A 21,410-nucleotide genomic window follows, 5' to 3' on the forward strand; every position below is an offset into this window, starting at 1 on the left:
TAATAAATTATGTATTAATCTTAGAATAAAACCCAGAGTTTTCGATGATTCCTTTCTTCCAAAGAAGTTTTCCAGATCCTATATCAGAGTTAATATTTTTAAGTTCTCACCATTCATTGAGTAGATTGTGTCAATCCTATATTAATACTGTGTACTACAACTCTGGCGGCAGTAATTGGTCATCAAACATATAGTGAGAGACTTTTATTAGGGTTTAAAGAGTAAAGGAAATAGGGATAACTCTCGAGCAACCTGACTGTAACAGCAACTTTACTCGATTGACTGTTAACCAGCTGAAATTTAACCGTGTGACTTTTTACTAGATTATTTCACTTATTGGGTGCAAACGTGCCCATTAAGTGCATATTTCATCAGTAAAGAGTGTGAAAAGAGCCATAGAGCAGTTTCATGGGAATTTATGGATTATACTTATGGTCTTAGCGTTTAAAAGTAGATTGCTTTAAAATTGATGGTTTTATTACCTGTGGGAAATTGTGAATATAAACAAAATAAGAATAAATAAATTTTGATAACAGAAAAGGGTGTTATTAAGTTATTTCCCAAAGACCATTCACTGAAATCCATGACTTTTAACTTAATCTGAGCAGTCTCATAAACCATTAGTTTCGTGGACGTAGAACTTACCAAACCCATTTTGTTCATCAACAATACTTCTCTTGCCTAACCGGTATAGCTAGCTGTTCAGTAATTGCCAATGTCTTCTCAATATCCCACCTTAAAAATTGGAATATTATAGGTATCTTTCCAGACAATGTAAATTTACCCCTCATAAGCGATTTATTAGGTTTGTATCTGGAATTCTTTAATTTTTATAATTTTAATTTATTTTCATTTCGTAACATTCTAAGAGAAAACTAATGCATCAAATAGATTGTACCGATAGCGGGCTATGGATCAAATGGCATGACAACAGTACCTACCAAAAATTGTTAATTGTAAAAAGGCGTGAGTATTCTGGAATAATATCGTAAGTAGGAAAAAAAAATAAAAAAAAACATGCGAAATTTTACTGAACTCGGAAAAACCGCCCTGTATGTGACAATAATTAAGAGAATAAAAACTGGTACAGACTCGTCTTATCCAGTTTCGGAAAGGCCTAAGATTTGAGGAAAAAATTTACGACAAAATCCGAGCCTGAAAACTGGCCAGCAGATTTGGAAATCCGCGAAGAATAAATGTGTGTCCAGAAACTATCTACATGGCACTGAAAAGCCATACCGAGGAGATCAAAAACACCTTTACAAAAGTAGCGAAGAATGAAGTTTTGTCAAAGTTTCCAAGAACATGAGCAATATTTTTATATCTAACGAGAGTTGTTTCCAGATTAGTGGAAAGCATCTATCAAAATCTTATTAGAAGAAAATTACCGTTTAAATGTCCAAATTTCCTACTAAAATACTGATACTTCTGTCTTTACTCGATCTTGAATGCAAGGACACCAACTGGCAACAATTCCATGGCCAGCAACTTCACCAGATCTTAATTCCATTGAAAACATATTAGGGGGATTAATGACGATTGAAGTGGAGCAGCCCCACGAAATAAAGAAGGTTTGGTTCGTTCAGTTTTACAGTTCACCGAGCAGTATGGCAGTCACTTAGTTTCTAGTGTACCTGGACGTTTGGAATTAAATGCAGGTTGTATGAGTAAATTAAACGAATTGTTTGTTATTATTTTATAATTCAAATAAGAAAAATATATACTGCAAAATTGCTATTGTGCTTTTTTTCCGGATACTTTCTAGACGAAATTATATCTATAAGTTTAGCTATCATATATTGAGGATTTTTTTTATAAAAATGTAAAAAGTTAATAATTTGTAATAGTTTACTACTTTTATCATTGTATTTAATTTATGATTTTATTGATGTTTAATAATTTTTATTGTGAAATGTAGCTTTTAGTGGTTCATCTTGCTCGGAAGCACTAACTTAGGTTGTTATATTGTAAATCCTTGTAGTTTAAATACTTCGGACTTGTACTACGTACTGGTGCGCTTTGATTGTCGCCGATTTGTTGACTCAAAAATCATCAAAAATTTCCACTTTTTGTGAAAGTAATTATTTGAAACTTATTAGAAAACTTTTTTATTTAACTAGTAGTTTTTAAACAAACATTTTAAGTGCAACAGAAGAAAATGAGACCAAAAAACCTAAAATCCTCAAAAATTGCCACTTTTTATTGAAATAAACTTCGTAGCCTATTAAAACAATCGCTCCCCTTACTAGTAGTTATCAAATCAGTTTTCTATTTATAATACAAGAGAAACGAGGCCTAAAAAGTAGATTCCTTCTTTGAATTAAAGGAAGAAAGCCCGAACCTCACCTCCTTATTGAACACCCATAACGTCCCGGCCAAAATAAACGTGGCCGACAGTAAAACGTTAACGATCAACTTCTTGGTGATCATCGGTTCTTTGGTGTCCCGCGATTTCTGTTTCACCACGTCGTCGCTGACCGGTTCCACCCCTAAACTTTGAGCGGGCGGACCGTCCATCAGAATGTTTATCCATAAAATCTATAATAAAAAAAAATCATGAAATCATTGAAATTATTTATGGACACTAATTTTACCTGCATAGCGTTTAACGGATTCGGAATGTCCATAATGGTGGCCAGGGCGACCAAAGCCAACGCGGCTATCGAGGTGGACAGCTGAAAACCGACGAAGTTTCTAATGTTGTGAAAGATGCTTTTGCCTTCCTCAATTGCCGCACTGTAACCGAAAATATTTAAAACATTACCGAGGGGGTCAATAATAATAATAATAATAATAATTAATAGCCTTACATAATGGTGTAAAAATCGTCATCGACCAGGATCATATCGGCCGCCTCTTTGCACACGTCGGTGCCGTTCTTTCCCATGGCGATTCCGATGTCCGCTTTCTTTAATGCCACCCCGTCGTTCACCCCGTCCCCGGTCATGCCCACGATATAACCGGATCTAAAACACCCCGAATTAAATCACAGGTACAAGCATAAGTGGCGCAAAAATTATGTCATAATTTGAACCGGCAGCCATTTTGTTATAAATTGAAAAAAAAAGAGCTCTGTTGTCGAAATAACTTTATTTGAAAGTGTAAGATTGATGACTTTAATTGGGTAAAATTATATCGCTCAAGTGGCCACCTCCCGAGTTGATGCATAATTGCGCTCGTTTTACGGCATTTTTAATTGCTCCAAATTGGCGATCTCTTCTTCAATGTTAACTTTTAAAGCTTGTATAAGGTGCGTGGTTTGTTGTGGTAAACGCGAAATTTTTAAAAGGCCCCAAAGGAAGAAGTCTGGTGCTTTGAGATCTGGCGATCCGGAGGGCCAGTTCAAATCCCCAAAACGGGAAATCGGTGTCTCAAAATCTCCATCGTTGCTCGAGTTATGTGAGCGGTTGCTCCGTCCTGTTGAAACCAACAATAAATAATCCAAGACCCAATGCAGCAACTTGCGGGAAACAAAAATTGGTTTAGCATCTGCCTGTAGTAACGCAATCACTTTTTCACTGCAAATGCCGCACCAAACAGTCACGTTCAGGGGATGCAATGGCTGTTCGTGCATTTGACGTGGATTCTCTGTGCCCCAGAAACGCAACATACTACTCAAGTGGAAATGAGCTTCGTCGGACATTATGATTTTTGATTTGAAATCATCCTCGTCTTGCACTAAGTTTAATTATTGTTCTTGATAATTCGCTTGATTGTTCGAGCAGATGGAGCATGACGACCAGGGAAACGACGACGAAATTCACGCTGCGTTAAAACAACAGAGCTAATTTCGCGTTCTTGAGGTGTGTATCGCTCCATCGCTTGTTGACAACTAATTCCTTGGCTGGGATTTTAAAACCACGACTCGATCTCGATACGATCACGACTTCGAATTCGATCGCGACGAGAAGGGTGATTCTGAATTTCAACCGTCGGCTAAACTCGTTTGTCCCTAATATTTAATTAAAACGTCAATTGTCTTTTCTATTGATTGACTAAGAATTTTCATTTATTTTGCAAATTTTTTTCGCCTCCATGTTTTTTATTTAAATATATGCCTATATTATTTCTTTAAAATAAAAAACTGTCCACCACTACCCATTGGAAAACAATAATTGAATTCATGGAAAATCACAAAAACTTGTTGCGTTCATCCACTTTTGGCTTTAATATGGCAACATGGATGCAATCAATAGGACCTGTAACACCAGGGAAATTAGATCTCTCCATAAATGTTAATTTATTAATTTGTCTCTTCATCTCTTATATTTGGAAAATGAATGAATCGGTCAGCAAGGTGATTGCGAATAATTTTATGGATCCAACGAGTTACAGGAGTTTCGCTAATTCCAAGTTTCAAATCTTGTCCAATGCTTCTTTGGTAACAATCTGTTGCATAAAATATTGACACGCTAAAACTGCCCATTCAACGGGAACTCTACTTCCTCTGCCTCTATTATAAACAGAAGGTTGTGGAAAATAGCGTCTTAGTTGTGTTTAACTAAGCTTCTTGATCAACTAATGAATATTGGTAAAAAATCAAAGAAACAAATACGTTTAAAAAAGGATGCTGACACATTATGCACGTATTAAATAAGGAAGAAGCTATATCGTCTGGCGCGTACGATATACCTAAGCGTATCGTCGACAAATCGTTAAAAATTAGGCAATCCGCAAGACACTCACGATTGAAAATTTTATTTAGAATCAGTCATATCGAGTAATCGCGTCGAAGCGTAATTTTAGAATCCCAGCACAGTGACATTTGGCGCCATTTGTAAAAATTACGGCACATTCTCATTATGACATTACTTTTGCGCCACTCGTTACTTCGAGGAAGAATCTCCTTTATTACCTCTGTAGAGATTTCACTATTGACAGTTTATTTTTCGGGGACACCCGGTAGAATACGGTGGCCTGCGGTACGGCAGCGTCCAGTTCCTGTTCGGTGAACGTGTCCAGCTGCTCTCCGGACAGAACGTTATTCGGTTGTGTGGCCAAACCGATCGATTGAGCTAAAAAATGTGAGGAGTTTCGCTGTTAAATTTGAATTATGGGAGGAAAACGCGTGATGCTTACCAATTGCCACGGCAGTGTCCATGGCGTCCCCGGTGACCATTTTCACTTTTACCCCGGATTCGGTGAGGATATTGATGGCCTCGCGGACCATCGGTCGCGGTGGGTCACAAATACCCACCAGGCCCATGTAAGTTAGGTTCGATAAACTGTCTCCTGTAAACGTTTTCGTTGATTTCAATTGGGCGGTTAGGTAAAATTCCAAGAAATTTATTCATCTTTTCTCAAAGAGACCGGCTTACATTAAATAGTAATGAACAGTCACAGGTCTCAAATTTATTCAATTAATTTGTTAATTAATTAAAATAATAGTGTTTCGCCCGTACGAGGCATCATCAAATCTACTTGTGTATTCACTAATAAAAACAACGAAAAAAAAATAAAGAAGCAAGAATAACACTACATGATACAAATCAAGTGTAAAAATTAAGTTAAACTTGTCTAAACGACATTTTTTTAAATATTTTACATTTTTTGGTAGTTTTAAATATTCATACATATTTATATAAAATTGTTTATATTAGCCGGTTAAGGTGTTTGCAATGGATTTTAAGCTCACGTTTGCTATAAGTTCGCAAGGTCGAAATTAGTAAATAGTTAAAATTATGATTACGATGCTCACCTTGATTTGTATAATTACCTCGAATTGTTATCTTAAAACTGATATAAATAGTTGTTAATTTTTGTGAATAAACCAGTATTGAAGTCTACAATCCAGTGGTTCTCTACTCAACCTATTACGGCCAAGCCACCCTTGCCTGTAAACCTATAGTGAGGCTGCTATAGGGTAATAGGGAATAAAAAAAGGTTTAGGGAAAAGCCCTAGATCTTTTCAAACTTGGTAAAACCGGACGGGGACTAGTTACTACATATTAAAATTATATAAACAAACAACTATATAACAGTTTATATAATAATGTGTAATTTTAATTTATATAAGCTGTTATACCCTCTATGATTTGAGTTCCTATAAAAATTGAATGCTTAAAATACCCCTTATCGCAAATCGTTTCATGTAAAAGTAACTTATTATTTATTTTCCTTCTTTACTCTCATATTAATGATTGAGGTTATGGTTAAGTAATAAAGCTATAAAAAAAAATAACCAATTGATCAGAGGTTTTTTTAAATATTATCTGTGTATGTGTGGCATCTAGCACTTAAATAGTAAGCGGGTGGAGAGGTTTTATGTATAGTTTTAACTGTTTTGAATGGTAACTAAAAAAAATTTTTTTTCAAAAGGTTCCTATGTCCTAGCCCACATAACATGCGATATCCACTGTATATACCTATAAAGTCCAGAAAGTGCAAACAATGTCGTGTATGTTCTATGTATATATATTATACATTGAGATTAACTTTATTTTTTTATGTTCAAGTATAAATAAGATATATTTTGTGAAAATTGACAATGACGTCTCTTGGCGTCATTTTAGGAAGGTCACTTTGACGTCTTTATGTCGTCCTGATTGGTCAAAACAAAAATAGTTTTCAACACTTAGTTTTTTTCTCCTTATGGGCTTATTTATCAATCGATTTAAAAGATAATCAGATCAAATTATTCGGAAAAGGAAACCGCATTTCAAAAGTGGTTGTTCCCAATAATGTGCTATTTAAAAAAATTACGTAGATGCCCAAATTAATGAATTGGACAGTTTAAAAAAATTTAAGTTATTAAATGCAATGAAAACTATTTTTCCGTGATTACTTGATTAAAAATTAAAACTATAAATGCATTCATGGCGCCCTATTTTAAAATATAAAAAAAATAATAATTTTTTCTATGAGTATAAAACAAAAAGTAGAAAATACAGTAACATGAACTATTCTATTGATCTACCAAATTTCATTTGTTTATCTTGAAAAGTAACAAAGTTATTTAGTGTTCCCTTTTTTCTATGCCACCCGGTATAGACCTTAGAAATATTTATTATATATCCTGGAATATCATAAATATATTTGTATATTCTATAATGTAACAGAAACATAGAATATAAAAGATGTTTACGAGACATCCATAGTATATAACTCTTGGATATAGTTTAAATATCTAGTGTATTTAGGATATACACTGTAGATACTAATAGTATATTTCATGTATTACCTAGTGTGTGACAAATGTATATTTATTTCATATCCATAAAATAAACAGAGCATTAAAAATAGACGTTGTATATTATAGACATTTACATATAATATTTGTTTGCTATGTGGGAGCATTGCCCTATAATGAGTAAAATATTTTCAATCACAGATGTCTAGGTGTTTAGTCATCATAAATTAATAAAAATTGAAGTGAATGATACAAAAATATTGTGGAAACGATCAGACAAATTTTTGGGTTTTCTATTAAAGTTTCAGTAGGGGTGGTGTTATTACTGTTTTATTGTGAATTTCTTGTGTATTATATAAAGCAAATAAACTGTTCATGGCCCACAATGGATCCTTCGAAGGTAGATAAAAATATTGCCAAACGTATTGAGGAATCAGTCAAAATTATGGTGATTGCAGACACGCATTTGTTAGGATCACTGAGGGGACACTGGTTTGACAAACTAAAAAGGGAGTGGCAGATGTATAGAGCATTTCAAACTGCTATAACAATGCATAAACCTGATGTATTTACATATTAAAATTATATAAACAAACAGTTTGAACAAGTGGATCTGATGATGCCTTGTATGGGCGAAACACGTGTAATCCTCTAACTTTAATTTAATAAATTTAAGACCTGTGACTGAGAGTTTATTTCATTACTATTTGAAGGCATAAAATGACGATGATGATGATATAATCACGATCATAAAGCGTGATAATCATCGTAGTGATTATAATGAGCCTGGAATTTAAATGAAATGAAACTTTATGGTGATTTAATCAATGCCAGGTCAAAATCTTATTGGCGTGGATTGAATTTAGATGAAACCCAGGAATCGTTAATTGTAGTTAATATAAAAAGGAATTCCTTAAAACTGAATGGAAAAATTATTGTGGCAATTCCAATTAATAGAGCAATCGTCATAGTTCTTGATACTATAAATACAAAAGCCTAATGAATATACCACGTCATAACACAGGTTCGATAAACTGTCTCCTGTAAATGTTTTTCGTTGGTTTAAATGGGAACTTTTAAGTATGGTTAGATGAAAGGATAAAGTGATGGTAACGATAATAAAACTGATAAGTCATTAATTAATCTAATTAACTCTTTAAGGTTCATCTATAAAGAGCATTCAGAAGGACTTGGTATGGTTGTCACATTGTATTGCTTGGATATTCTAGTTTTATGCAATTTTTTTTTAAATGTGTCAAATGATTTAATGTCAAGGCTATTAACAAGTTAATTATTTTGTTGGGTATTCGTCGCTTTTTACTATAAACATCAATTTAGAAAATATTATCTCATACGCTCAATTACTGAAAAAGAAGAAGAAAATAGACTTATTCACGTATTTATAGGAAATATGAACTTACGATATCTTTCGTTAATTTAATCAATGCTGAACGCAAGCATTTACTTGACTGGCTGCTTAAAACTACTATTAGGACAACGTTATTAAATGTATATAAGCCCAAAAGATCATGCAGATTTCCTAACAATAATTTGAATTTATTGTTTATTTATTAAAGCCAAACCTTAAAAATTGATTATTCTCGAAATTTTATAGATAATAATTATTACATGACATAAAAAATGAATTAATTAATATTTCTTTCAGAGAATTAGAACCCCTAATATTACTCCAAAAACCTAAATATGACACTTAAAACCCATAATCTGTAATATTCTTACGCAATTTAGACTATATCCATGTAAAACTTCCAAATAAAGCTTGAAATAAAGAGAAAGAAGAATAAAACTCAAGTAATCAATCTGTCAGTTTTTGTCCCGATACATTTTTATAATTGTAACTAGTTTCAATATTTTTAAATGTATTATGATTAGTGTTTATAAATACATATCTGTCTATCGATTATAAATCTTTTATCTGTAGATACTTTTTTTCTGATTGTTTCTTTTCCTTTGTTGAATTTTATTAATTTTTTAGATTATGCTAAATCTTCCACGAGTTTTTTGTTTTGCATTGCCTTCTTATTTTATGTAACTTTTGTTTTTACGCTTGAATAAACTTATATAAAATAAATAAATTTTATTTATCTTGAAAACGTTAGTGTAGATATAACTACGGAAACGTTACTTCAAATTAAGTATTTTAATTAAATAAATAAAGTTTTTCGTTCTTTCCAAATTCAATATTCGAAATAAAGTTAGGTAGGATATTGAAAAGAAGAAACGAGTTTAGAGATTGATAGATAAATCAGCCCCTGGGTGTATAAAAGAAACATCATCATTCCTCAAGTAAATTATTGTATTTAACATTTCTCAAATTTATTTGAGATTAAATTAAATATAACAAAAGATATTACCCATTGACCTATTAACACTGCAAGAACGGACTACTTCTTCAACCAAAGGTATTGTTAAAGATTTAAATTTATATTTCTTCTAATAAGTCTACTTTTTTCCTCTTTTCAATATTTGAGCTTTTGAGATATTTACCAAATTAATTTTTATTATTTTTGAGGTAATACGCAACAAAATGAGTAACTCATTATGAATTCGTCACAACAATACAGATTTCACTTAAGGCTATTAAAACCAACCGACACAGTTTTTTTCTATAGAGATTTTAACGTTAATTTCGGTAATATAGGATCAAGAGAGGTTTGGCCTTCTTTTATGACCAAAAATACCTGCCCAAACATTTACTTTTTAAGGGTGCTGGATCCTAGTAAGAACATATCCAATCTTTACTTTAACGAAATATACAATTTCCATTTATCTTGGCGTAGACACTTGAAATATCCTGCCTTATTAGAAAAATTTTTCCTTAACCTGTAGTTTTTACACGAACTCTCTAAATTCGATAGGAAGGAAATGGGAGCCAAGAAGCAAATTACTCCGATTAAAAACCTCAATAATTTCCGTTTTTCTTGCAAGTAAACACTTGCACCCTCGTGGCTTATTAGAAAATACGTCCTTTTAACCGATAGTTTCTAAATGAACTCTATAAGTACAATAAAAAAAGAAATGAAAGCCACAATCCTAAATTTTACCTTTGGCTAAGGCAATCACCCTGAGGCCCTTCTTAGCTATTTCGGAACATTCCGCTACAAAATCCGCCTGTTTTTCCGGCGTCAACGGTTGCACCACACCTAAAATCACACACACCAAATTAAACACGAATCCGCGGCAGATTATCCCACGATAGTCTTACCGTTCACGCTGTACCCGGTACATTTGGGTAAAATCCTCTCCAACGCCCCTTTGGCGAAATAAATCTCCTCCTTGCTACTGTCGTACTTCGAGATCACCTTCACCGCCATCATTTTATGTTCCGACGTGAACGGATATTCTTTCAATCTTAAAATCGAACAGAAAAACGTTAATTTCTACTTATTATCTCTCAGGCTCGGTTGTACAATGGGCGTTCAACAACAGTTTCATAAAAATCTCCGGTTCAGCGGAATTAATTTGTTGTACAATGTTGGTTCAAACAATAACTTGCGGTTCGTCTTATCAACGTCCAATTTGGAGCGTTGAAGCAAATTGTTGAGATTAAATTAATATTTAGTATATCATTTTGATATTTTTTATTTATGTAAATACAGCCGTCTTTCAATAATTAGGGGAAGATGGGGGAATAAGAAACATGAAATAGCCGCCCTTTGGAACGGCACCAATTCACTCTTCTCAGTTGTACATACAAAATTCGTATTTGTTTATTACCCAATGTAATGTTTTCTTATTTCCCCATTTGGGGTAATAAGAAACGGTTAGGTTACATCCCATATATCTAAAGTTTAAGTTGAATCCGGGTATTAAGATACACTATTAAAGTGTATCTTTTTACCCAGATTTTTTAATTTTTGTTTTACTTTTTTTTTACTTTGTAAGTGATGCTTAAAGTTCCAAAGCAAATTTATTTAACATTATAAAAAATAAAGATTTTCACTAAGTATCATTCAGACTAGGCTAATGATATATTTAAACGGAAAACAAACATATCTAAACGCGAAATAACGTAATAAATGATATAAAATCATACTTAAACGAACATATTTTCTTTTTTCATTGCAGAATAGCATTTTTTAATTTGCACACAATCTGCCCTTTTAATAGTATACACCGGACCATAAAAGATGTATTGTTTTTTTACAACTTGTTTGTCCTCGTGTGCTGGCCAATCAAACTGTTCAAATTTTCTTTTAAAAATTTGACCACACAAGTGTCATCTGTGATGGAAAGAATCCGACCTAAATACCAGTCGATGTCATAATAGACAGCAAAATATTTTTCTTCTTCCAGATTCACTTGTGCTGTGTCCACCATGTTTCAGCTTAACACGTAGGGTTTCTAGGGGCTGGTCATCCATATCGCTCCAGTCATCCGATTCCAATAGTTTTAGATCTTCGGAAGTTGAGGAGTCCTCGATAGTTTTTCTTTTCTTGGATATGGCCTTTTTTGAATTTTCTTTTGTATACTTTCCCCGTGTCTTTTCATCTTTTTTTGTTTTTTTGGATTCAAAAAGGTTGTTTAGGCGTTGAGCTACCACATCTGAAGTCAGAACTTCTCCAACACCTTGCGATACTTTCTTTCTCTTTCCTGGTGCAGTTGTGTTTTTCGCAACTTCAGAAAGAGTTTCGGAAAACTTTTCTAATGTTGGAGTTGTTTGTTTCTTTAGCTTGAGAAGACCTCTCCTTCAGTCGCTCAGCTTCCTGGGCTTCAAAGGCAGTAAGTCTATGACTAGTGCCAGGGATATCTTCTGGATTATATAGAGGTGGCGAAACTGACGCAACAGGACTTGGAGCGAGTTGAGGCTGGTCCTTGGTTTGATTGGTATATTTAGCAATATTTCCAGCTTCCTTGAACCTTTCAAATTTTATAGGATCATAGGCAGTCCCTGGAAACTTGTCAAAATTTACAGGAAAAAGTCCCGTTGATTAAAAACCGGACCTAAGGTTCCGGGATTTGAAGGACTCTTTCCACAAAGTACCAATAAGCTCAGCAAATTGTGCTTCTGTCAACAATTTTCCAGGGTACTTTCTGTTATGTTCAATAAGAAGTTGATTCCAATCTTGAACACTGTTTTGTCAAGTGGCTGAATAAAATGACTTACATTTGGTGGAAATTTGACCAGTACGACATTATTTTCTTGTGCAAGTTTCACTATACTGTAGCTAATATGAAAGATCACTCCATCAAAAAACCAGACAACCTTCTAGCGTCTTTGCACTTTGGAAGGAATGGATGGTAAAAATAATTCATTTGTTAAATAAATTCCCATCCATCAAACCATGTTCTTGAACAGCATATCGCGTACCGGGGTATTCATATTCTGGAATCCATGTGGAACACATCTGCTTCCCAGTGAAAATTATGAAAGGCGCAAGTTTTGTCCCATCAGGCTAAAACTGTTGTATTTGTTTTCCCAGTTCCCGCAATATTTCTCGAGATTCTTTTAACTCCCTTTTCTGCCACGATCTTCATATCCTTTGGATCGTGTGAAAAGGAGGTTTCATCACAGTTGAACATTTTTGAAATGTCATCGTAAAAACGTCTGATGACAAAGAGATCCGTTCCTCTGACCCTTTGTGAGCTGAGAGCTTCACCTTTTCTTATGGCTAGCTTAGGATGGCGCACCAAGAATCCACGAAACCAATCCTCACCAGGACCTTTTCCATCTGATTTCTATTTTCTCTTCCTTAATAAACTGTGACACAAGTGTTAATGTCTCTTTTTTCGTTAGTCCTTCACCATGTAGCGCGCACACTCTTAGGTACTGAGCAAGGTCCTGTTCATCTTTATACCTAAGTTCAGGCTTTCGCCCACCACCCACTTTTTTGTATTGTTTGGAAAGCGTCCCAAATGGCACTTCGTATTGTTGAACCTCTGCGAACTGCAGATATAGCTTCTGTCATACGATCAGGCTCATAGGTTACCCTTATTCCCTTCTTTTTGTAATTTCTGGGCATTTTTACTTAACTGGATTTACCTGCAACAACAAGAAGGACTAATAATAATAGTTTCTTATTACCCCATTAAATAAAACAATTGGGGTAATAAGAAACAATTCCGTTATGGTGTACGCGTTTGTTGCAGGGAGATCTGAGAAAAAAGAAAATAAAGGCCTTTCACTCGTCTACAAGCTACGGTATCGAAACTAATGTTAAAAAATTTCTTACGGCAAATTTAAAAAAAATATATTTGAAACGCACCACTTTGAGGTGGTAAAAATTTAGGCAGAGTTAGCAAGTCTGTCAAAAAAATTGATAAAATATACAGCAATGCGAAATCGACTTTATATACCTTCTAGTTAAAGGATTTAAGTGTCTTGTATAATTTTTTCAGATTTTTCACATTAACAAAAATTAAAAAAAAAATATATGTATCTTATTGCCCTTGTTCCTTATTCCCCCATTGCCCCCTATTGTGTTTGTTGAGGTGCTAATTTATTAGTTACTAGGTACCCTAGATTTAGTTTATAAATATAAAAATGGATCCTATTTGGGAAGATATTACGGATGACGAACATTTTCTGGAATTAGTAAATAAACTTGTACACCCTAGATCAGCACAGGTGTACAGAGATAGACCGGATCATTTGAACATTTGGGATGATAAAGAATTTAAGGCTAGATTTAGGTTGGAAAAGCAAGCTGTAAGATTCATAGTAGATAGAATTTCTGAACAAATTTTATCGGTTACGGACAAGTATGATGATTTATATTAGTTCAATTAAACTAATTATAAACTTTAAAAATACTTTTAGATTTTAGATAGAATATCGTCAGCATTTTTGCTTTCAATCTGAATAATAATTGATTCTAAAAATTTTACAATATTTAAGATTGGAAATTATTTAAAATATGTTAAAAAAAACCTGCTGTAGCATCAATGTCATATTTTGACGTAAGTCCTATAAGTTGGCTCCCTAATATATCATGGAAGCCACTCTCGCTTGCAGTTATTGTTATAAATTTTTGCTTGGCCCTTTTTTTATATTCTCATACATATTTTTTTAAAAATGTAACAGTTCTAAGGGGCTCTCCGAGAACACTGCTAAATTCCTGACAAGGCCTCTGCTTTAATTTCATTATTGTTGTGATCCGTTTTCTTACATTCTATGCTTTCTTTGTATTTCTTTACTAAATTAATAAGAACATTTTCTTCTCTCACAGAGAAATTGCTTGCCCTAATTTTTTTCCCCATGTCAGATAAGCAGACCCAAACGGTTCGGCAAACAGCAAGCACTAACCACTTTTAAACAAACAACACTTCGGAATTTACCTTATAATCGACAATAGACAAAAAACAAATAAGTAAATAAATAAATTAATTTTAATAGATAGGAAACCTAGTTTAACTGAACTTGTACTGGAACATCACACGAACCTCTGAACTACGCAGAACTGCAGTTTAGTAGAACTTAAGTTGAACCACTGCTTGTACAACCGGTCCTAAAAGGGTCAAGGTTCAATATTTTTCAGAGGAATTTTACCTTAAGTAACGATCTGCGACGTTGTACATGCCGTGTTTCATCGCCGCGGCGAGCAGGGCACCCTCTGTCGGTTGTCCCATTAAAACTTCGTCGGTTATTATCGCGTTATTTGCCACCGCGCCCACCTATAACGAAAGAGAAAGTGAAATGAGATGATACTCACTAGAAAACTAATGATAGTTTTAATAGTTGAAGTACGTTAACTGTAACTTATTGAAAGATTGGATGGGACAAAAAAAATCGGTTGGTTTTTGAGTTGGCAGCATTGAATTGGACGTAAAAGTCCTGGCAGTAATAATTTGATCTTAAATAATAGAAAATCTTAGGTATCTATAGGATGCCAGGGCTGAGTTGCACATGAAAGTCTTGGCAGTACTAATTTATTTTTCAATTATCTGTTAGTAATAATTTTTTTAAGGGAAACAAAATAACAGACATAATATAATAATGTTACGTAAATATAAATAAAAAAAAATCATTAAAATAGTTAGCAGTTTAAAAAAAGATAACAATAAATTAACCTACATAATGCTGGCATAAAATTTACATTTTTTAACTAACTTCTATTACTAAAACTTAATATATTCTTATTATTAGAATCTCTTTAAAAAGTTCAACAGGTATAATAAAAATGATCAACCTCTACTCTCTATTTCAAAAATCCAGAGCTCTGATCATAAAAGAATGTCTCACATGATTCGTTCTGCGAAAACTAACGGAAATTAGATAATTTTGCCTAAGTGTTCCCTGAATAATTGAAAAATGTATATCAGATTATAAGTATGGACAATATATAATAGCATTTAAAATTTTATAAATTAAAAAAAATGTCATACATGTCATCTATCTACGGTAATCAAATCTAATCTGTTTGAAATAAGAGGCGATTCGAATTAAACCCGTAACTACAATCCCATAAAAATTTGTTTCGTATTTTCTCAAATAATGATTGATATAAACAACATACTGTAAATTTCAAATAATTGAATCATATTCAATTTGTGATCGGACCAACCCGACATACTCGGACTATTAATTAATTTAATCAAGACATAGGATACCAGCTGGTATCGATTTGGCCTTGAAATAGTTGCCAGTACTGATTTTACCCTAAAAACTTTAAAACGAGGGAAATTTAGGGTATTTTCAAGTTGGTAGCATTGACTCATGGACCCATTAGTCAGCATTAATTTGACTTTAAACATTGTAGGATTTAAAGTCGATTTAGGTTGACAGAATTGAACAGGATGATATAAAAGCCCCGGCAGCAATGACTTGAAGTTGACATTTTCTACGTTGGTAGCGTTGAACTAATAATATTTTTCATGATTATAACAAACAGACACTAAACAAAAACAGGCGTTTTTCCTAAAAAAAGTCTTTATCTGCGCAAGAAACTTCCGCCCAGTCTAAAGTCTATAAATTATTTATCTTTATTTAAATCACCACTATAAGCCTGGATACTTGACTAGGCTAGAATAGATAGATCAGATAAACTATAGAATTTATTTTGGAGATTTTAACTTTTCTGGAAATATTCTTTTCCTACTATTACATTTCCTAATTTCGACTTTTACTACTGATTAGTGACATATTTATTCTTAATTTCGACGTAAATTCTTGATTAGATTATCGATGTCCTAAAACAAGGCTTGAATTTGATTATTGAGAAAGGAAAGTAAAAAATAATTATTAAATGAGTTAATTCGGTTAACTTAAGTAGGATTACATTAAAATTTGATCGCGTATTTTAGAATAAAAAAATATTAAGTATATATGTTACGGGTAGAGTTAGAATAACGGTTAAACTTAGGTTTACCCGGACAAACTGCACAATACCCAGAAAACATGGTATAAAATATATATATTAAGTTAATTATATATATATTAATACAAATATAAGCCTCCGCATAAGGGTGAATCAGAAATGGATGTTACAAATTACCGACCTATATCCTTGTTAAGTACAATAGATAAAATATTTGACAAGACTATAAAAACGCGATTAGTGAAAGTATAACATGATTTCGGATATAGAAGGGATTTCAACGGAGAATGGTCACTTGACAAAAATATTGTGCGTGTTTTTGGACCTCACCGAGGCATTCGATAACGACATCTTGAAAATTAATTGGATCAGGTGGATTTAACGTTATTTAACGGACAAGTGGATATTGGAGGCACTGTCAACTCTAGTAGGCAAGTAAATATTGGAGTACCTCAAGGGACTGTTTTGAGGCCTATTTTATTTAATCTACATATAAATAATATTTTTAAATTGCAATCATCTTGGGGACTTTTCCATAATATGCATATATAAGTGACTCGTGTAATGATAAAATAGAATCTAAGAATTAGTTTTGAGAAAACGTTATTCATACCATTTTTAGATGTTATACTGATCATATTTCGACCATACATTACAGATTGGAGCTTTAACAACCAATGTAACAACATTGTTTTAGCAGAACTTCTATCAATTTCATCACGATTAGTTAGATAAAACATGTTCTGTAGGTTTCTTGTTTAATAAGTTTTTGTTTGTATTAATTTATTGTTGATAGGTCTATTTTTAAGTATAGTTTTAATTAACTAAGTTTTAGCTGTTGGGCTTCTACTACTACATTTTAAAATATTACAGTCTTAATTTAATTTTTAACCACTGATAAGGTTTTACCTTTTGTTGCTTATTTGTTTTATCCATTGACAATTTATTCCGTTTGTCATTAATTTAAAAGTCTGTATCTTAACCATAAATAAATATTTATTTCATTAATTGCCTGATGAAATGCGTGCCTCGTGGAAAATTCAGGATATTTTTAAGTTGGCAGTATTGCATTTTTTAAATTGGTAATATTAGACCGGTTTTACTGTTATACCTCTAATAAGTTGGCAACACTGTCCCTCGCTTTGTCCGGATAGTCGCATTTGTGCAATAAAACTTGTCCGTGGTCGTTGTAACCGGCTCCGCTCAATTCCGCGATGTAACCGTCGGAAGTGACCAACACCGTGGCCGTCATCTCGTTTCTGGTTATCGTTCCGGTTTTGTCGCTGCATATCACGTTCACGCACCCTAAAATGCGAGTGTAATTTAGTAAAGCCTTACGAATCAACTTAAATCCGAGACAGCGATAATGTCTAATTTACCTAATGTTTCAACGGTGGGCAACTTTTTCACTATCGCCTTCCGTTTCGCCATCCGCATCACCCCCAAGGCCAAAGTAACCGTGACCACGATGGGTAAACCTGCCAAAATTAAACGAAAAACCACGTAAAAATTCTGGAAATGTGGAAAATGATAATATACCTTCGGGAATGGCCGCGACGGCCAAACTAACACCAATCTGAAACATCTCCAGCAGTATTTTGCCCTGCCACCATCCGATAAGCAGGATCACAGCGATTATGGCGAATGAGTAAAGGGACAGTTGGGCCCCCAACGAATCCATCGACTTTTGCAGAGGCGTCTTGGGGGCTTTTTCTTCCTGCATCATCTTGAACACGGAACCGAACTCGCTGTTGGTTCCTGTGCTCACTACTATACCCTTGAATTATGAAAATAATAATTATTTTAATAAGGCCTTAAAAAGAAAGTAAATAAAAATTTCCCTCTATGTCAACAAGTTTTAAAACCGCGAAGGAATTTATATTTGTTCCCACGATTAATTATTTTAATGAAAGCTTCGTTCCTTTTGGTAAACAATTCAAAACCCTGTACCATAGTTGGGCATGAAGCTGTTGCAGTTTGTATTATTACACAGAGATAAAATTCGGGTGGTTAATTGTGCGTCACAGAATAAGAATTGGTCCCTTTACTGCTTTTTTATTGGCTTTATTAATTCTGCAAATAATGCAATAAGTGCTGACTACCTCTATCATGAGGTAGTGACAGAACTAGAACGAGTTCTAAAAAAAGAACGATAGTACTCGCATCATTTGGTCATCACACACATTTACACTCTCATATTTTCTTGGCTTCAACTGCGTGAAAGGAATGTGAAATTACTTTCAAGTAGTTAAAAACGACCTTCTTGCAAAAAGCTAGAAATGCTTTAAATTTCCTGCAAAAAATATCAAATAACTTCAGCTTTGTGGAAGGATTACTGGAAGATCTAAACTATCTGGTAATTGAAGGCAATGTCTTCGACTGCCTGGAAGAGGTAAAAAATTTCAGGCGGTTAAATAATCAATTTTTAACTGCCTGGAAGTTCAGGAAATTGACTTCAATCGCCTAGAAGAAAAAAGCCTTTTAATTGATTGGAAATCGACCTGAAATGCCTCAAAGAGATGATAAATTCCATATAGGTTAAAAGTGGCTGTTTTTACCAGCATAAAGGTTAAAGGAAACAGGCTCAAATGCCTGTGGAAGAAATGAGAAATCTCAGGCAATTGAGGAGTTCGTTTTTTTTTTGACTGTTTAGAAGTTAAAGGAATTGGCTTCAACTGCCTGGAATAAATGGAAAATTACTTCGACATGATGTAATTCACCGGAAGAAATGACGACGTTACACTTTAACTCCTTGTGAGACAAGAAATTAAGACACTGGATTGCTAATATACGGCTGAAATCTTTACAGTGAACCGACTAACTTAATGGTGCGAAATTTAAAATTGAAACTAATGCTTTCAAGTAACTTTGAAAAAACACTACCGAGTGTGCTGTTATATTCCTCAACGTCGGTCGTTGGAGAAAATCCGTGAATTGTTATTTTTACGACACAGCAAGACTAGTAGTAAATAAATGCTTCTAGTAGTCTTAAGTGAGAACAAAAGAATGTAATATTTCAGTAGTATTACAAATCGGTGTTTCAGAGTAAAACATATTTTTAAGGAAAATTATCTTTAATAAAATTCATTATAAAAAAAGAGAATACGGTTTTGTACCGTATCACTTTGGGTCTTTAATAATATTTGATGAGAACCAAGGTAGATAATTTTTCTTAGGAATCCATGAAGATTCAAATGAAGACGAAAAAATGACTAATGAAGTTACACAACGCATTGTATAAAACTATAAAATTAAGCTTTTTAAAGTTATATGCCGCTTTTCGTTTAAAAAGTATGGATTCGCAATACTTTAAAAAAACGACAAGAACAGAATGATGAGTGCATCTTCATCCGAAATTGAATAAAATTGACTTTTGTATCACGCAGTTCTAATTACTATTAATAAAAAGATTAAAAATTCTATCGTAGCACATTTGTATTGATTTTGTTTGAGGTTTAGACAATTTATAAAATTTTGTAATCTTTGCACAAATTTCATCTTGAGATGCTGTAGTATTGTAAATAAGACAGAGTGGTATGTTAAAGGCGGGCATTTTAAATTTAATTTAAAGCGTAATAGACTAATACGAGTTTTGACTTTAGTATTCGATGCAAATTTGGTAGTTTCGTTAAATTCTTTAGGTTATTTTTGCTATTTATAATTCGATACAAAGAGGACAAAGAAGATGATTGTATTAGTAACATACAAAAAGTATTTAGTTTTTGCTTCCAACGTTAATACTCACTTTGCCATTTCCAGACCTGACCAACGTGCCCATAAAAGCGATATTCGTGTTGGAGGCGTGCGCCCCGTTCGGCCTCAGCACCGAATCGGTGTTTTTTCTACATAAGAAAAAAAACATGCGAATTTTCAATGAAATCTACTGAAAAAAATACAAGGGGGACAAGTGACAAACGCACCTGGATGGTTCGGTTTCACCCGTAAAACTGCTCTCGTCGATGAGCAAATCGACGGTGTCAAACAAACGTAGATCGGCCGGTACCCGATCGCCCACATTCAAGATCACTATGTCCCCCGGTACCAATTCCCTGGCCAGGAACGAGTCGGGGGTACCCTCACGTAAGCTGCAAAATAATTAAAAACACGTTTGCTTTATACTGGACTTTGGGACTGATCGAGTGAAGTGGTACCAATGGCAAGCGGGCGGCACAAGTTTCGTCAACTCCTGCAGACTCTTCTCCGATCGGTATTCCTGGACGAAGGCGACCGTGACGACGATGATGATGGCGCAGGTGATGCTCACGGCGTCGTCCACCTGCTGCATCGCCCCCGAGACCACCGCGGACGCCAGCAGGAGCAGAATCAGCGGATTCTTGAATTGCTCCAGGTACTTTTTCCATGGCGGGTCTTCTACTGTCACTGAGAACTCGTTGTACCTGTTTTAAATCGCTCCAATCAGTTTTATGTTGTAAAAATTAAAATTAACGATGCAGGTATATGCAATAATAATTATAATAATAAAAATATGTCTGTATTTTTATGTACCGGGTGTTTCAAATTCGAGCCACATCATTGGGATTTCGGAAACGGTAAGAGATACAGGGTCGGTTAAATTGGGGCAAAATTGCCTATTCTTATGCTTAACAAAATGCCGTTTTAAAATTTAAAAAATTCCGACTACGTACGAAGTTATTCGGAAAATACCGAAATTTTGGAAAATCGTTTTTATTTTTTTGTGAGGTTATTTGAAAACATATTTTAAAATAATTGACACTTTATTATTGTCACTTTTTCTCCTCTACCAGATGGCGTCGTCAAATTTAAAATCCGACGTTTCGTCTTTTGGCAACCATCATCAACTTTATTTTTTTAAATACGGCCCTGGAACTTTTTTTTACTCATTTTAATTCCCCTTTTTATATTATACCCTAAACCAAACCCAAATACCAAATTTCATTCAAATCGGGCAAATACCAAAATAGTTTCAAAAAAATAAATTACCACATAAAATAATAATACCCATTAAATCCCGATTAGATTTT

General features: G+C 33.8%; 1 protein-coding gene across 3 annotated transcripts in view; it reads right to left on the bottom strand.

The window, feature by feature from the left end:
• The window catches only part of LOC126735972 (calcium-transporting ATPase type 2C member 1), a 48,566-nt gene that overhangs the window by 8,280 nt on the left and 18,876 nt on the right, over nucleotides 1–21,410 (bottom strand). For all 3 annotated transcript variants that reach the window (XM_050440096.1, XM_050440095.1, XM_050440097.1), the window contains exons 3-16: nucleotides 20,559–20,804; nucleotides 20,328–20,492; nucleotides 20,153–20,249; nucleotides 17,947–18,184; nucleotides 17,787–17,885; nucleotides 17,519–17,712; nucleotides 14,640–14,764; nucleotides 10,356–10,501; nucleotides 10,195–10,293; nucleotides 5,080–5,232; nucleotides 4,856–5,015; nucleotides 2,811–2,966; nucleotides 2,595–2,736; nucleotides 2,347–2,538 (exon numbers count right to left, since the gene is read on the bottom strand). In XM_050440096.1, coding sequence (XP_050296053.1) covers nucleotides 2,347–2,538; nucleotides 2,595–2,736; nucleotides 2,811–2,966; nucleotides 4,856–5,015; nucleotides 5,080–5,232; nucleotides 10,195–10,293; nucleotides 10,356–10,501; nucleotides 14,640–14,764; nucleotides 17,519–17,712; nucleotides 17,787–17,885; nucleotides 17,947–18,184; nucleotides 20,153–20,249; nucleotides 20,328–20,492; nucleotides 20,559–20,804 — 2,212 coding nt within the window. The remainder of the gene's footprint in view (nucleotides 1–2,346; nucleotides 2,539–2,594; nucleotides 2,737–2,810; nucleotides 2,967–4,855; nucleotides 5,016–5,079; nucleotides 5,233–10,194; nucleotides 10,294–10,355; nucleotides 10,502–14,639; nucleotides 14,765–17,518; nucleotides 17,713–17,786; nucleotides 17,886–17,946; nucleotides 18,185–20,152; nucleotides 20,250–20,327; nucleotides 20,493–20,558; nucleotides 20,805–21,410) is intronic.

The sequence above is a fragment of the Anthonomus grandis genome, chromosome 5 (genome assembly GCF_022605725.1).
Source record: "Anthonomus grandis grandis chromosome 5, icAntGran1.3, whole genome shotgun sequence".
In the NCBI taxonomy this organism is placed as follows: Eukaryota; Metazoa; Arthropoda; class Insecta; order Coleoptera; family Curculionidae; genus Anthonomus; species Anthonomus grandis.